The sequence below is a fragment of the Anomaloglossus baeobatrachus genome, chromosome 1 (assembly GCF_048569485.1).
Source record: "Anomaloglossus baeobatrachus isolate aAnoBae1 chromosome 1, aAnoBae1.hap1, whole genome shotgun sequence".
Lineage (NCBI taxonomy): Eukaryota > Metazoa > Chordata > Amphibia > Anura > Aromobatidae > Anomaloglossus > Anomaloglossus baeobatrachus.
The window spans coordinates 57,572,022-57,587,962 of record NC_134353.1 but is presented as its reverse complement, the minus strand read 5'-3'; the positions used below and the strand labels follow the sequence as shown (position 1 = coordinate 57,587,962).

The following is a 15,941-nucleotide window of genomic DNA, read 5'->3' as shown; positions in this document are numbered from 1 at the left end:
AGGGAGATAGAGATAGGAGAGATGCAAGAGTTGCAGAGTCTGTGTGATTGAATTGATAGGGGGAGATAGAGATAGGAGAGATGCAAGAGTTGCAGAGTCTTTGTGACTGAATTGATAGGGGGAGATAGAGACAGGAGAGGTGCAGGAGCTTCAGAGTCTCAGTGGCTAATTGATAAGGGGAGATAAAGACAGGAGAAGTGCAAGAGCTGCAGAGTCTATGTGACTGAATTGATATCGGGAGAAAGAGAGGAGAGGTGCAGGAGCTACAGAGTCTGTGACTGTGAATTGATAGGAAAATATAGAGATAATAGAGGTGCAGGGGCTGCAGTGTCTCCATGACTAATTGATAGGGGGAGATAGAGATAGGAGAGATGCAAGAGTTGCAGAGTCTTTGTCACTGAATTGATAGGGGGAGATAGAGGTACTTCACACACAGTGAGATCGCTACTGAGATCGCTGCTGAGTCACGTTTTTTGTGACGTCATTAGCGATCTCGCTGTGTGTGGTACTGAGCAGCGATCTGGCCCCTGCTGTGAGATCACTGCTCGTTACACACAGCCCTGGTTCGTTTTTTTATTGTTGCTCTCCCACTGATAAGCACACATCGCTGTGTGTGACAGCTAGAGAGCAACAATCCTGAATGTGAAGGGAGCAGGAGCCGGCGTCTGACAGCCTGCGGTAAGCTGTAACCAAGGTAAACATCGGGTAACCAAGGTGGTTACCCGATATTTACCTTCGTTACCAGCCTCCGCAGCTCTCACGCTGCCAGTGCCGGCTCCTGCTCCCTGCACACGCTAAGTTAAGCGGTGTGAGCTGGTAACTAAGGTAAACATCGGGAAACCATACCCGATGTTTACCTTAGTTACCAGTGTCCGCAGCTTCCAGACGCCGGCTCCGTGCAAGCGCAGCGTCGCTTGCACGTCGCTGCTGGCTGGGGGCTGGTCACTGGTCGCTGGTGAGATCTGCCTGTTTGACAGCTCACCAGCGACCATGTAGCGATGCAGCAGCGATCCTGACCAGGTCAGATCGCTGGTCGGATAGCTGCTGCATCGCTAAAGTGTGAAGGTACCCATAGAGACAGGAGAGGTGCAGGAGCTGCAGAGTCTGTGTGACTGAATTGATAAGGGGAGATAGAGAAAGGAAAGGGGCAGTATTATAGTAGTTATAAGGAAAGGAAAGGTGCAGGAGCTGCAGAGTCTCAGTGACTAATTGATAGGGGGAGATAGAGATAAGAGAGATGCATGAGTTGCAGAGTCTGTGTGATTGAATTGATAGGGGGAGATAGAGACAGTAGAGGTGCAGGAGCTGCAGAGTCTGTGTGACTGAATTGATATCTGGAGAAAGAGATAGGAGTGGTGCAGGAGCTGCAGAGTCTGTGACTGGGAATTGATAGGGACATATAGAGATAGTAGAGGTGCAGGGGCTGCAGAGTCTCCGTGACTAATTGATAGGGGAGATGGAGATTGGAGAGGTGAAGGAGCCGCAGAGTCTCTTATATTCTTGTACATAGGGACTATATTATAGTAGTTATATTTTTGTACATAGGGGCAGTATTATAGTAGTTATATTCTTGTACATAGGGACTATATTATAGTATTTATATTCTTGTACATAGGGGCTATATTATAGTAGTTATATTCTTGTACATAGGGGCTATATTATAGTAGTTATATTTTTGTACATAGGAGCTATATTATAGTAGTTATATTTTTGTACATAGGGGCAGTATTATAGTAGTTATATTCTTGTACATAGGGGCTATATTATAGTAGTTATATTCTTGTACATAGGAGCAGTATTATAGTAGTTATATTCTTGTACATAGGGGCAGTATTATAGTAGTTATATTCTTGTACATAGGGGCTATATTATAGTAGTTATATTCTTGTACATAGGAGCAGTATTATAGTAGTTATATTTTTGTACATAGGGGCAGTATTATAGTAGTTATATTCTTGTACATAGGAGCAGTATTATAGTAGTTATATTCTTGTACATAGGGGCAGTATTATAGTAGTTATATTCTTGTACATAGGGGCAGTATTATAGTAGTTATATTCTTGTACATAGGAGCAGTATTATAGTAGTTATATTTTTGTACATAGGGGCAGTATTATAGTAGTTATATTCTTGTACATAGGGGCAGTATTATTGTAGATATATTCCTGATCAGAGGAATATGTGTTGATCCATCCATGGTGATTGTAATGTTATGATTTCACAGTTATGTGTAATCAGTAATGCCCCTTCCCTTCTCTCTGTAATGACTTAGGCCGGTCACATAATTGCTCTGGCTGCGGACAATTAATTACAGTAGCCAGGGCTGGTTTAATTACAGGTCTGTTTGCTGTGTCAGTGGATGGATCTTCTCTGGGCTTCATGTCCCATTGTGTTTCCTAACATTGTGTCTGACACGACCTGGAAGCCATGAGAACACCACAAGCGCCTGTATGACACAATTAGGAGCATCCTGAGCTGTGTATCCCCTGTGCGGTGCAGTGCCCGGTGCTGTGATGGCTCTTGGGTACGTGGTGATGATACAGATCTCTGGGACGCTGATTGATTCTAGTGACAGCGCGGCGTCCAGGCGGCTAAAATAAAGAGGTTTAGTGCGAGCCGGTGGCTGAACGGTGATTGGAAAGAACAGCCAATGACAATTCATTATCTTTGCAATTTGTCAAGATGTCACCGGCGGTTAAAGATTGGGTATAAGACAGAATCTTTAGAGGATGGATTGAATGCAGCTCTTCATGTGATATAGCTTGGTGCTGGCCAATGTACATCATTTATGTCAAGGTATTATAGCTATCATCTTACTAGGTGTGGTGCAATGTGGTGGCATCACTATGGTCAGCTGAATATAGCGGCCTGGCATGGCAAGGGGACGAGCTTCTGTGGGCAGGTCAGTAGAAGAAAACATTAGGAACAATCTGAAAATAATACTGCCATATAATGCAGAAAAGAAGTACCACTACAATACCAAGCAACAGCGATTAGGTTCCAAATAATACCATCATATTCACAAAATTATCTTCACTAGAATACAAAGTAACAGTTTATTAAGTTCAAATTATGTAACGTACAAAGAATTCCAAGTGCAGAGCTTTATAGGTTTGAAATAATACCGCCATATAGTGCAGAAAAGTAGCACCACCACAATACCAAATAACAGAGCTGATAATATCACCATATAATGCACATAAATAGCACCACCACTATACCAAATAACAGAGCTGATAATATCACCATATAATGCACATAAATAGCACCACCACTATACCAAATAACAGAACTTATAATATCACCATATAATGCACGTAAATAGCACCACCACTATACCAAATACCAGAGCTTATAATATCACCATATAATGCAAATGAATAGCACTACCACTATACCAAATAACAGAACTTATAATATCACCATATAATGCACATAAATAGCACCACCACTATACCAAATATCAGAGCTTACAATATCACCATATAAAGCACATAAATAGCACCACCACTATACCAAATAAGAGAGCTTATAATATCACCATATAATGCACATAAATAGCACCACCACTATACCAAATAACACAGCTTATAATATCACCATATAATGCACATAAATAGCACCACCACTATACCAAATAACACAGCTTATAATATCACCATATAATGCACATAAATAGCACCACCACTATACCAAATAACACAGCTTATAATATCACCATATAATGCACATAAATAGCACCACCACTATACCAAATTACACAGCTTATAATATCACCATATAATGCACATAAATAGCACCATCACTATACTAAATAACAGAGCTTATAATATCACCATATAATGCACATGAATAGTACCACCACTATACCAAATAACACAGCTTATAATATCACCATATAAAGCACATAAATAGCACCACCACTATACCAAATAACACAGCTTATAACATCACCATATAATGCACATAAATAGCACCACCACTATACCAAATAACACAGCTTAAAATATCACCATATAATGCACATAAATAGCACCACCACTATACCAAATAACAGAACTTATAATATCACCATATAATGCACATAAATAGCACCACCACTATACCAAATAACACAGCTTATAATATCACCATATAAAGCACATAAATAGCACTACCACTATACCAAATAACAGCTCTTATAACATCACCATATAATGCACATAAATAGCACCATCACTATACCAAATAACACAGCTTATAATATCACCATATAATGCACATAAATAGCACCACCACTATACCAAATATCAGAGCTTATAATATCACCATATAATGCACAGAAATAGCACCACCACTATACCAAATAACACAGCTTATAATATCACCATATAATGCACATAAATAGCACCACCACTATACCAAATATCAGAGCTTATAATATCACCATATAATGCACAGAAATAGCACCATCACTATACCAAATAACACAGCTTATAATATCACCATATAATGCACATAAATAGCACCACCACTATACCAAATATCAGAGCTTACAATATCACCATATAAAGCACATAAATAGCACCACCACTATACCAAATAAGAGAGCTTATAATATCACCATATAATGCACATAAATAGCACCACCACTATACCAAATAACACAGCTTATAATATCACCATATAATGCACATAAATAGCACCACCACTATACCAAATAACACAGCTTATAATATCACCATATAATGCACATAAATAGCACCACCACTATACCAAATAACACAGCTTATAATATCACCATATAATGCACATAAATAGCACCACCACTATACCAAATTACACAGCTTATAATATCACCATATAATGCACATAAATAGCACCACCACTATACTAAATAACAGAGCTTATAATATCACCATATAATGCACATGAATAGTACCACCACTATACCAAATAACAGAGCTTATAATATCACCATATAATGCACATAAATAGCACCACCACTATACCAAATAACAGAGCTTATAACATCACCATATAATGCACATAAATAGCACCACCACTATACCAAATAACACAGCTTAAAATATCACCATATAATGCACATAAATAGCACCACCACTATACCAAATAACAGAAATTATAATATCACCATATAATGCACATAAATAGCACCACCACTATACCAAATAACACAGCTTATAATATCACCATATAAAGCACATAAATAGCACCACCACTATACCAAATAACAGCTCTTATAACATCACCATATAATGCACATAAATAGCACCATCACTATACCAAATAACACAGCTTATAATATCACCATATAATGCACATAAATAGCACCACCACTATACCAAATATCAGAGCTTATAATATCACCATATAATGCACAGAAATAGCACCACCACTATACCAAATAACGCAGCTTATAATATCACCATATAATATACATAAATAGCACCACCACTATACCAAATATCAGAGCTTATAATATCACCATATAATTCACATAAATAGCACCTCCACTATACCAAATAACAGAACTTATAATATCACCATATAATGCACATAAATAGCACCACCACTATACCAACTATCAGAGCTTATAATATCACTATATAATGCACATAAATAGCACCACTACTATACCAAATGACAGAGCTTATAATATCACCATATAATGCACATAAATAGCACTACCACTATACCAAATATCAGAGCTTATAATATCACCATATAATGCACATAAATAGCACCACCACTATACCAAATAACAGAGCTTATAACATCACCATATAATGCACATAAATAGCACCACCACTATACCAAATAACACAGCTTAAAATATCACCATATAATGCACATAAATAGCACCACCACTATACCAAATAACAGAACTTATAATATCACCATATAATGCACATAAATAGCACCACCACTATACCAAATAACACAGCTTATAATATCACCATATAAAGCACATAAATAGCACCACCACTATACCAAATAACAGCTCTTATAACATCACCATATAATGCACATAAATAGCACAATCACTATACCAAATAACACAGCTTATAATATCACCATATAATGCACATAAATAGCACCACCACTATACCAAATATCAGAGCTTATAATATCACCATATAATGCACATAAATAGCACCACCACTATACCAAATAACACAGCTTATAATATCACCATATAATGCACAGAAATAGCACCATCACTATACCAAATAACACAGCTTATAATATCACCATATAATGCACATAAATAGCACCACCACTATACCAAATTACACAGCTTATAATATCACCATATAATGCACATAAATAGCACCACCACTATACTAAATAACAGAGCTTATAATATCACCATATAATGCACATGAATAGTACCACCACTATACCAAATAACAGAGCTTATAATATCACCATATAATGCACATAAATAGCACCACCACTATACCAAATAACAGAGCTTATAACATCAACATATAATGCACATAAATAGCACCACCACTATACCAAATAACACAGCTTAAAATATCACCATATAATGCACATAAATAGCACCACCACTATACCAAATAACAGAACTTATAATATCACCATATAATGCACATAAATAGCACCACCACTATACCAAATAACACAGCTTATAATATCACCATATATAGCACATAAATAGCACCACCACTATACCAAATAACAGCTCTTATAACATCACCATATAATGCACATAAATAGCACCATCACTATACCAAATAACACAGCTTATAATATCACCATATAATGCACATAAATAGCACCACCACTATACCAAATAACGCAGCTTATAATATCACCATATAATATACATAAATAGCACCACCACTATACCAAATATCAGAGCTTATAATATCACCATATAATGCACATAAATAGCACCTCCACTATACCAAATAACAGAACTTATAATATCACCATATAATGCACATAAATAGCACCACCACTATACCAAATGACAGAGCTTATAATATCACCATATAATGCACATAAATAGCACCTCCACTATACCAAATAACAGAACTTATAATATCACCATATAATGCACATAAATAGCACCACCACTATACCAACTATCAGAGCTTATAATATCACTATATAATGCACATAAATAGCACCACTACTATACCAAATGACAGAGCTTATAATATCACCATATAATGCACATAAATAGCACTACCTCTATACCAAATATCAGAGCTTATAATATCACCATATAATGCACATAAATAGCACCACCACTATACCAAATATCAGAGCTTATAATATCACCATATAATGCACATAAATAGCACTACCACTATACCAAATATCAGAGCTTATAATATCACCATATAATGCACATAAATAGCACGACCACTATACCAAGTATCAGAGCTTATAATATCACCATATAATGCACATAAATAGCACCACCACTATACCAAATAACAGAGCTTATAATATCACCATATGATGCACATAATAGTACCACTACTATACCAAATAACAGAGCTCATAATATCACCATATAATGCACATAAATAGTACCACTACTATACCAAATAACAGAGCTTATAATATTACCATATAATGCACATAAATAGCACCACCACCATACCAAATAACAGAGCTTATAATATCACCATATAATGCACATGAATAGCACCACTACTGTACCAAATAACAGCTCTTATAACATCACCATATAATGCACATAAATAGCACCACCACTATACCAAATAACACAGCTTATAATATCACCATATAATGCACATAAATAGTACCACTACTATACCAAATAACAGAGCTTATAATATCACCATATAATGGACATAAATAGCCTAGGGTCCCCTATTGTGAGGGACAGTATAAGAGCGCCCTGTCTCTTGCTATCCTACAGCAGGATTCTGCTAATGAGACTCTCATTGATCTCGAACAGTATGGCACAGTACTCTGGCACTTCCACCATCAGTGGTAATCCGAAGGTTAGGAATATCCTAGGGTCCCCTACCTAGCGTGAGGGACAGTATAGGAGCCCCCTCTCTCTTGCTATCCTAGAGTAGGATCCAGCTAAAGAGAGTTTCATTGATCTAGAACAGTATTGCACTGGACTCTAGCATCTCCACCATCAGAGGTAATCCGGAGGTTAGGGATAGCTTAGGGTCCCCTATCGTGAGGGTCAGTATAGGAGCCCCCTGTCCCTTGCTATCCTGCAGCAGGATCCAGCTAATGAGACTCTTATTGATCTCGAACAGTATGGCACGATACTCTGGCACCACCACCATCAGAGATAATCCGAAGGTTAGGGATATCCTAGGGTCCCCTTTTGTGAGGGACAGTATAGGAGACCCCTGTCCCTTTCTATCCTGCATCAGGATCCAGCTAATGAGAGTTTCATTGATCTAGAACAGTGTTGCACTGGACTTCGGCACTTCCACCATCAGAGGTAATCCGGAGGTTAGGGATAGCCTAGGGTCCCCTATCGTGAGGGTCAGTATAGGAGACCCCTGTCCCTTGCTATCCTGCAGCAGGATCCAGCTATTGAGACTCTCATTGATTTCGAGAACAATGGGGCCCACATTCTCCTGTGTGACTGGAACAGTAGTGAGCATGTGCGACCATTACTCCTGCAGCAATGGTCGCACATGCTCAGTACTGCTCCACCCACAAAGAGAACATCAATCTCTTGATTTATGAGGTTTATAGTGATGTGACCTCTAGTGAACATGCTTTTATCACCAACCCTGCCCTATTTCTACTCATAATCAGTGTCAATTGCCGATATAACAAATTGTTTGGCGCCTCTTTAAGCATGTTTTATCTCGGTCGATGCAAATTGTACGGGGACTGAAGGGTTAAGATACCGTCAGATACCAGGAGCGCCGTGACCATGTTGAGTAATACCTCGGCATCACCAGATCTGGGAATGTGGATGTATAGGATAAGATGTAATTCATGCATTCTTTTCTGCACAGCGCTGTGGTGTGTATTCGTCATGTTTCCGCAGTGGATGTGACGTCTTCCTGAGTAATGTGTCCTTGAATTGGCTCCACAAGCTTTTATGTATTGAGTGCTGATATTTTCTGTCATTGAAATATTAAGATGTATAAGTAGTAAATGGCCTTATGTGTTCAGCTAACAAGCCGCTCGGCACAGCCGCCGCGGAGTGAAAAATGGGAAAATACTCAGAAGGCGCTCCGGCTTTTTATCCTGCTTTTAATATTCTATTTTTTTTGTCTTTCAAGATATAAAATTGGACTAGAGAAAAGAGCCATCCGTACATTACTTTGGCAGTGGTGTGATATTAGAAAGACAAGGCTGCTATCAGAAATAGCGCCACTCTTGTCCAGTGGCTGAGTCTGGTATTACAGCGATCACATGAATGAGGCTAAGCTGCAATATCAGACACCGAAGGGTAATTTCATATACCTGAAGCATGTGGCCCCTTCATGCAGTAGATTGGAGGGAGTGGGGCTTCTGGGAGTAAAACAAAATTAATCAGATATTAGTGGCTAAAGGTACACTATCTATATTACAGTACGGGACTTTCCCTGTCAGAGAATAGGGGTGGGGAGCAGAGAGGGAAAAGCCAGTACATGGACTGTTTCAGTATAATGTACAAATGTACACACCACTCTTTGCAGACCTATAGATGTATAAGGGGTTATAGACTCTGGAAACCCCTTAAAGAGAAATCTTCAGTATTTGTCTGTGTTTTGTGGCTCTGATCAATTTAATTTACATACTGTAATTTGATGGTCAGGACCAGTGATGAGCGAGCACTACCATGCTTAGGTTCTCGGGACTCGTAACTAGTGATGAGCGAGCACTACCATGCGTAGGTTCTCGGGACTCGTAACTAGTGATGAGTGGGCACTACCATGCTCAGGTGCTCGGTACTTGTAACTAGTGATGAGCGAGCACTACCATGCTCAGGTGCTCGGTACTCGTAACTAGTGATGAGTGGGCACTACCATGCTCAGGTGCTCAGTACTGGTAACTAGTGATGAGCGAGCACTACCATGCTCAGGTGCTCGGTACTTGTAACTAGTGATGAGCGAGTGTCGCGGGCAGGGAGGAGGGTGTCAGCACACCGTGCTCACCCCTTCTGCTCGGGTCCGGCTGCTCAGTGGTGGCTCGAGCCGTAGGCCGGATCCCGGGGGTTTCTTCGAGCGGCGCTCCTCGCCCGTGAGTGAAAGGGGGGGGTTGTTTGGGGTGTTGGGATAATGTCCGTGACGCCACCCACGGTTGTGGTGATTGGTAGCACCACCGCTGCTTGTTACGGGGATCCCGGGGATGGTGATGTGGAGCAGCCAGGTGTTGTGTTGCCCCTCCGTGGGTAGGGGTTGGTGATCCCGGGGCCCGGTGATGGCTTGTGAGGTGCAGGGCCTGGTGGGCGCAGGGACGCGGGGGCAGCGCTGTGCCTTGCGGCACTGTGGTACTTACTCAGCCTGAGACATGGACACAGTTTGTACGGTAAACCAAACGGCTGGTAGGACGGTCCCACAGACGGCTGCACCTGCACTCCCGGTAGGTGACGGTGATGTCCCTTTTCCTTGCACCTGTATGTACGGTTGGTTGCGATGGGTCCCCACCGGTAACCCGCTCCCCGGCTTCAAGCTGGGCCGGAGGAGCACTACACTTTGCCCGCAGGCGCTGGCCCTCAGAGACTGGTGCCCTGGCGGTGGCGGTGCCTCTGTTGTACGGGTTGGGCTGTTGCCTTCAATCGGGACTTGGTTGTTGGGGGAATCTACGTCCCCTTCACTGACGGATTCGGCAAATTTGGCGACTCCTAGCCTTGCCGGGGTCCGAGAGGCCCCTGCCCTGGTGCTGACTGTCTTTCGGAACACTGCTCCAGACCACCGGGCACACAGCCAACGGGGTCCTTCCAGGAACTTCCAAACGGTCCCACTCCAGACGGTCACCGCCGTCGCTGACCTTGCTGTTCTGGCCCTACACAAAGCTGGACCTTCAGGCTTCTCTCTCTCTCTGTCACCACACTTGCTCTCCTCCTTTACCACTTTTCTTTCTTTTCCGTCACTTAGCTGTTTACTCTAGCCACCCTGGGCTACTCCTCCACTCCTCTACTTCCTCCTCCCTGACTCTATCTCTCACGTCCCTCACTGGACTGCCTGGTACTTCCTGCCTCCAGAGCTGTGATCTCCTTGGTGGGCGGAGCCAACCGCCTGGCCCACCCCCTGGTGTGAATCATCAGCCTCTGGAGGAAGGCAACAAGGATTTGTGGTTCAGCTTAGGTGTGCCTACCTGGGATGTGGGGTGTGGTGGTGTGTGACCTGTGTCCCCTGGCTTGCCCAGGGCGACACATTCCCCCTTAGCAAAACGCAGACCGTCCGCGGGCTGCCGTCCTACACCGGTTTTATTTTTCTGTAAAAAGGGGATAACAGGGTTAAACATCATAACATTTTCAACAATCTTCCCTTACGGGAGGCACATTTTCTTAAACGTTGCAACGGTTTACGGTTACGGTTTCCGCTCTCTCCCACCCAAGTAACCTGGCCCTGATGCTGCCCCTAAAACCCAGGCAGCACCCCTTGACCCACAGTCCAGCACACGGTACCCGAGCGGGATCTGTCCTTCCCTCCAGAGGGTAGCCACCGGTTCCTTTGGTGGCTGGGCCCCAGCCTGCTCTGCTGAGGGCCCTCCCTCCAACCTGCCTCTCCGGAGGTGGCCTGCGGAAAACGGTAACGGTAACCAACATATTTACAAGCCACTAACGTCTGTGGTTGCCCTGCAAGTTCACGGGCTTGTCCATGGATAGTTCCCATGCATTTTTGAACGGTCCCCACGGGGACAACGGTGCCGGCTCCAGCCGGTTGCAAATCAACAAACAAATCAGGTGAACTTCGGATCATTTTCATTTTCATCATTTTTCAAACTTTCAACTTTTCAAACAAACAAGCAGGTGGTCCCAACGGGGACGGTGCTACGGGCATCCATTGCCCTACTCCGGCCCTTCAAGCGCTGGGGTCACTGGCAAGGGGTAGAGGTCTGCGCTCGCTCGGGCCTCCGGGCCCCTCCTGAGTTTAGCGTCCAGCGCAAACCATCCTCGCTCCCCAAAGTGTCGGGTGTATTGTACAATGTCTCCCGGCATCAGGTTGCGGCCGGGATGTTCTTCGGGCAGGTGGGCATGCACATCCCGCCGGGCTACAAACACCTCGGCCTCCAGGCCCGGCTCGTATATGAACCCGTAGCCCCGGCGGACATCAAACCGCCTCACCTGCCCCTCGTACAACGGTCCCCGGACACGGAACGTCGCTTGCCGGAGATTCTCCTTTTCCTGGATCGCCCTGGCCACCAGCTCGGCCTTCTTCCGCTCCCTCTCGGCGATCTCCAGGCCCAGCGGTACCGGCTCCCTATCCCAGTACGGCGCTGCCGCCAGCGCCGGCGCACGGGTCGGGCCCTGCGGGACATCCTGGACATTGCCCACCGTTAGGAACCTGGGCGGCATGTCCCGCGGTGTCTTGGCCTTGGGCGCTGCCTTACAGCAACAACCCGGCGCGACCTCAGCCGAGGTGTGGGGGATGGGCATAGGGGCTTTCCGCTGCCGGGCCTTCGGCTCGGAACGGGTCATCGGCTCCGGCTCGGGGAGTCTTTCAAGGGATGCCTCCGGTTCTACTTTCGGCGTCTTCCACGGTAACACCTCCGGTGTGCCGCGGGCTCCGGCTACAGGTCGGCCCGCTTGGGCGGGGACGCTGGGTACTGCTACCGGTTGCGGTGGTAGCAGGCCTAGTGGCGGGGTCACGGCCTCCGGGACGGGTGGCGAGGGAGGCAGCGAAGGGAGAGGGCTTGGACCGGGCCCCACAGCCGCGATGACCGGCCCCTCAAGGGCGTCGGGACGTGGGTCACTCACCCTCCCTTTCTCCGCTTCCTCCTCGCGTCTCCGCACGGTGGCTACAACGTCCGCCATGTCGGCCTCCCACTCCTCCATGAGGAGCTGCATCCTGACCTGCAGCCTCTGGTAGAGCTGCGCGGTTCGGATTTCCACCCACGCCGCGGTTCCAGGCGCGGGGGCTTCGGTGTCACGGGACGGCATCCACATGATGGCTGGTTCGTTTGCTTCCAGGAACGGTATGTTTGCAAGGTCCTGGCGTCCCTGCTTTTATAGCCGCAGCTACATGCGGCCAGCCGCCATCGCGTCCCCCTTAGCTCTTTCCGGCCCCTCCTCTCTCGGGGCGGGGTCTTGGCCTTCGCGCCTCTACTGCTCGAGAAGACGCTTGAGCGGGAACTTTTCGCGCCAAAGATGGCGGCTTCTGCAATTTTTCTGCCGGATACCTCCGGCGGTAACAAGGCGCACCTCTACCAGACGGCAGAGCGGTAAGATCCTGTTCGTGACGCCAAGTTGTCGCGGGCGGGGAGGAGGGTGTCAGCACACCGCGCTCACCCCTTCTGCTCGGGTCCGGCTGCTCAGTGGTGGCTCGAGCCGTAGGCCGGATCCCGGGGGTTTCTTCGAGCGGCGCTCCTCGCCCGTGAGTGAAAGGGGGGGGTTGTTTGGGGTGTTGGGATAATGTCCGTGACGCCACCCACGGTTGTGGTGATTGGTAGCACCACCGCTGCTTATTACGGGGATCCCGGGGATGGTGATGTGGAGCAGCCAGGTGTTGTGTTGCCCCTCCGTGGGTAGGGGTTGGTGATCCCGGGGCCCGGTGATGGCTTGTGAGGTGCAGGGCCTGGTGGGCGCAGGGACGCGGGGGCAGCGCTGTGCCTTGCGGCACTGTGGTACTCACTCAGCCTGAGACATGGACACAGTTTGTACGGTAAACCAAACGGCTGGTAGGACGGTCCCACAGACGGCTGCACCTGCACTCCCGGTAGGTGACGGTGATGTCCCTTTTCCTTGCATCTGTATGTACGGTTGGTTGCGATGGGTCCCCACCGGTAACCCGCTCCCCGGCTTCAAGCTGGGCCAGAGGAGCACTACACTTTGCCCGCAGGCGCTGGCCCTCAGAGACTGGTGCCCTGGCGGTGGCGGTGCCTCTGTTGTACGGGTTGGGCTGTTGCCTTCAATCGGGACTTGGTTGTTGGGGGAATCTACGTCTCCTTCACTGACGGATTCGGCAAATTTGGCGACTCCTAGCCTTGCCGGGGTCCGAGAGGCCCCTGCCCTGGTGCTGACTGTCTTTCGGAACACTGCTCCAGACCACCGGGCACACAGCCAACGGGGTCCTTCCAGGAACTTCCAAACGGTCCCACTCCAGACGGTCACCGCCGTCGCTGACCTTGCTGTTCTGGCCCTACACAAAGCTGGACCTTCAGGCTTCTCTCTCTCTCTGTCACCACACTTGCTCTCCTCCTTTACCACGTTTCTTTCTTTTCCGTCACTTAGCTGTTTACTCTAGCCACCCTGGGCTACTCCTCCACTCCTCTACTTCCTCCTCCCTGACTCTATCTCTCACGTCCCTCACTGGACTGCCTGGTACTTCCTGCCTCCAGAGCTGTGATCTCCTTGGTGGGCGGAGCCAACCGCCTGGCCCACCCCCTGGTGTGAATCATCAGCCTCTGGAGGAAGGCAACAAGGATTTGTGGTTCAGCTTAGGTGTGCCTACCTGGGATGTGGGGTGTGGTGGTGTGTGACCTGTGTCCCCTGGCTTGCCCAGGGAGACACACGAGCACTACCATGCTCGGGTGCTCGGTACTCGTAACTAGTGATGAGTGGGCACTACCATGCTCGGGTGCTCGGTACTTGTAACTAGTGATGAGTGGGCACTATCATGCTCGGGTGCTCGGTACTTGTAACTAGTGATGAGTGGGCACTACCATGCTCGGGTGCTCGGTACTCGTAACTAGTGATGAGTGGGCACTATCATGCTCGGGTGCTCGGTACTTGTAACTAGTGATGAGCGGGCACTACCATGCTCGGGTGCTCAGTACTGGTAACTAGTGATGAGCGGGCACTACCATGCTCGGGTGCTCGGTACTCGTAACTAGTGATGGTAGTGCTCTGTCATCACTGGTTGGGACATAACCTATATGTCTTCAAAGTGAGGATATTTTGCTAATAAACCTTGGTTAGATAAAAAATATTATCATGATGACCCATGAGTTATAAAAGGCTGATGATAAATCCTTGGGTTGACATTCTGGCCATTTTTTTTCTTTGCAGGTAATTTTCTACTTGGGAAACAAGGTTATATTTTCTGTGGTGGACTATCCTTGAACCAGTGGTGGAAAACTGCCTAGGGACGACTGGTGGAGCCCAAGTCTCATGTCTCTCATGGACAAACACAAAGTGAAGCGCCAGAGATTAGATCGGATATTTGAAGGTGAGGATCTTACATTTTCTTTAGGAAATATTAATTTACATTTGCAGTTAACAGAATAATTGTTTTAGGTCCAACATTTAGGGATCTTGACAAATGGGGCACCTAAATAATTTTTCTCAATTCATCCTCTCCTCCCATGTAAGATCCTTCCTCATTGTTCTTCAAGTTGGCAGAAACAGTCTTCAATGCATGACCATATGATTGTGAGTATTGAAAAGTGATACTAGAAGTCCTAATGGGAAAAAGGGTAGACATTCTGGAAGAGTTTGAAAATCTCTTGAGTGGTGGAAAAGCCTCATGAAACATCGCAGAAATCGCAATTTTTGCTTTATGCTGGGATGTTTTTTGTCTTTAGATGGAGCCACTTAAGATTGTACAAAAGAGTGTTGCAGAAAAGGCATAGTCTGTAAAAAATGGTCACAGTTCTGCGAAACAAATTGGGCACTACACAATCTCTCGCAGGACCACTTCCAAAAGTTGGCAAGTATGACCTAGTGGGGATCTAGGTGGACTGTGTCTGGCTATTAGGTTTACAATCAACTTTCGTCTTGTGGTCAAAACCACAATATTACATATTTCAAGCCTATGGTACTCTGTGAAAACTCAATTGGTGGTGGTTACACAATATAGGCA

At 45.5% G+C, this 15,941-nt stretch overlaps 1 protein-coding gene across 5 annotated transcripts in view; it reads left to right on the top strand.

The window, feature by feature from the left end:
- CTBP1 (C-terminal binding protein 1) overlaps window positions 1–15,941 on the top strand; it is a 676,340-nt gene that overhangs the window by 233,491 nt on the left and 426,908 nt on the right. For all 5 annotated transcript variants that reach the window (XM_075346797.1, XM_075346799.1, XM_075346798.1 and 2 more), the window contains exon 2: window positions 15,149–15,308. In XM_075346797.1, the coding sequence (XP_075202912.1) occupies window positions 15,251–15,308 (58 nt within the window). In that variant the 5' untranslated portion in view covers window positions 15,149–15,250. The remainder of the gene's footprint in view (window positions 1–15,148; window positions 15,309–15,941) is intronic.